At 54.4% G+C, this 1,782-nt stretch overlaps 1 protein-coding gene across 1 annotated transcript in view; it reads right to left on the bottom strand.

The window, feature by feature from the left end:
• Nucleotides 1-907, bottom strand: part of CHTOP (chromatin target of PRMT1) — a gene marked incomplete at its 3' end in the record, with an annotated part of 1,622 nt that extends 715 nt beyond the window's left edge. The window contains exon 1 of the mRNA XM_010186159.1: nucleotides 843-907. Coding sequence (XP_010184461.1) covers nucleotides 843-907 — 65 coding nt within the window. The remainder of the gene's footprint in view (nucleotides 1-842) is intronic.
• Between the last annotated feature and the right edge of the window lie 875 nt (nucleotides 908-1,782).

Below are 1,782 nucleotides of genomic sequence, written 5' to 3'. Positions count from 1 at the left end.
CATCCGCTTTGTACTGCGTCCTGGAGCTGCAGAGGGAAACCCTGAGATGGGGAATAGGGACTGACCGAAACCAAACGGGTCAGGAAAACCCCCCTGCGCTGCACCTCACCCCACATCCACCCCGAGCATGGCCCGGGCTGCGCCTCTGCGCCTCACGGCGGCACAGGAACCACGCGGACGGCTCCGTTATCCCCGGCTCCCGTTAATCCGGGTGTGATCAGCGAGGGAGTGAAACGTTACTGTTAGTCAGGGCTGCGGGGACTCGATGGCGTGGAGAAACAGAAGGGGCGACAGAGGAATCGGCACCGAGGACAGACAGAGATGGAGATGGAGCAAAGCGGTTGCCTCTTACAAGGCCCCAGACGCCGTTAACGGGGCCTTCGGGCTGGTTCCAGGGCCTGCTGCGCGCCTCTTACAGGCCAGACCACGAGCGCGTGCGTCCGCCTCGGACAAAGCAGCGAGGCCGCCGCAGCGGAGGTAACATGCTACCGTGCTGCAGCGCCGGCTACACCGATGTAAAAACACGTGGAAGGAAAAAATAAAAAATAAATAAATAAAGGGAGGGTGGGAGGTTTTTCTCGCCGCTGCTCTAACACAGCCCAGCGCGGCCGCCTGTCGCACGGGTTAACGGTCAGACCGCCGCGGAGAAATGTCTCCGGCGCCCTCGCCCTCTTAACCTTGCGTACCGCATCTGGCGAGCTTTAAGACAGAGGTGCACGGGCCACCTGCTTGTTTTAGTGAGGTTAAAAGAGGGCAGAGACCACGGTGGGTTTTGGGCACCGGACAGCGATAATTAAGGGCAAAAATTTCTTATGAGCTGAAGCTGCTGTTGGCTTCCTCACCGCTCGTTCAGAGACATCTTGGTGGTGCTCTTTAGCACGACCTTCGGTGCTGACTGTGCAGCCATCTTCAGATCAAGAGAATCTGCAAAACACGAGAGGCACGCTTAGCAAACAGCGCCGAGATCTCACACTTAAATATCCAAACACCTGCGTTTTGGGGCTTTCAGTGGGGAGAATCACGAAAAGGGGCAAATAAACTGCGATTCCAGTTCTCTCTTAATGAGTTTTCTAGGCCAATGTCACGATGCAGCAGCTTTAATCCATCAGCAGCTTATGATAACCTTATCAGAAAGGGAAAATGGCAGGAATAGTGCCACAAAACCACATCCATCAGCAGCCAAAACGGCCCCCAAATGTCCTGTTCAGTCCAATCCGACACTGCCACAGCTCCCAAGCCGTTAATATCGGCAAAATCAACCCCCAGTTTGTTTTAAACAGCCTCATACCGTTTATTTGGCGATAAAACTCCCAAATCGCTCTACTGAAGTCCCACATAACTCAGCACAACGCGGCTCTCCCACACGAGACCAGCAAAGGGGTTCAATTTAAACGCAGCTGTCGGGGATTCCTGGAGCTCAGCCCCAACCGAGCGCTCCGGGAGTGATGAATGTGACCGAAACCCCCTGCTACAGACCCAATTCTTATTCTTTTAATATTTAATATCGCATTTAGCGACTAAGTGACTGCAGAAAAGTACCCATCCCTTCAGTAAAATGTATTTTTTGCAGTGTTTTACAACCCGTGGGCTAGAAAATGAGCCAACAGGAAGCCGCATCCCCATTTTTTTGGTTAAAGTCGGTATTAAAAAGCATTTTTTCAGTGACCAACCAGCCCAGCGTAGCTCGCAGAGGTTCCCGCAACCAACGCGGGGACAGCGCTGGCATCGCCGGCCGAGGACGGGGCGGAAGGCGAGGCCTGGCCTGGGGCCGTCGATCCAGCC

The sequence above is a fragment of the Mesitornis unicolor genome, unplaced genomic scaffold (genome assembly GCF_000695765.1).
Source record: "Mesitornis unicolor isolate BGI_N332 unplaced genomic scaffold, ASM69576v1 scaffold42266, whole genome shotgun sequence".
NCBI classification, from domain to species: Eukaryota; Metazoa; Chordata; class Aves; order Mesitornithiformes; family Mesitornithidae; genus Mesitornis; species Mesitornis unicolor.
The sequence above is the reverse complement of the archived record's forward strand: the minus strand, read 5'-3'. Positions and strand labels throughout refer to the sequence as shown.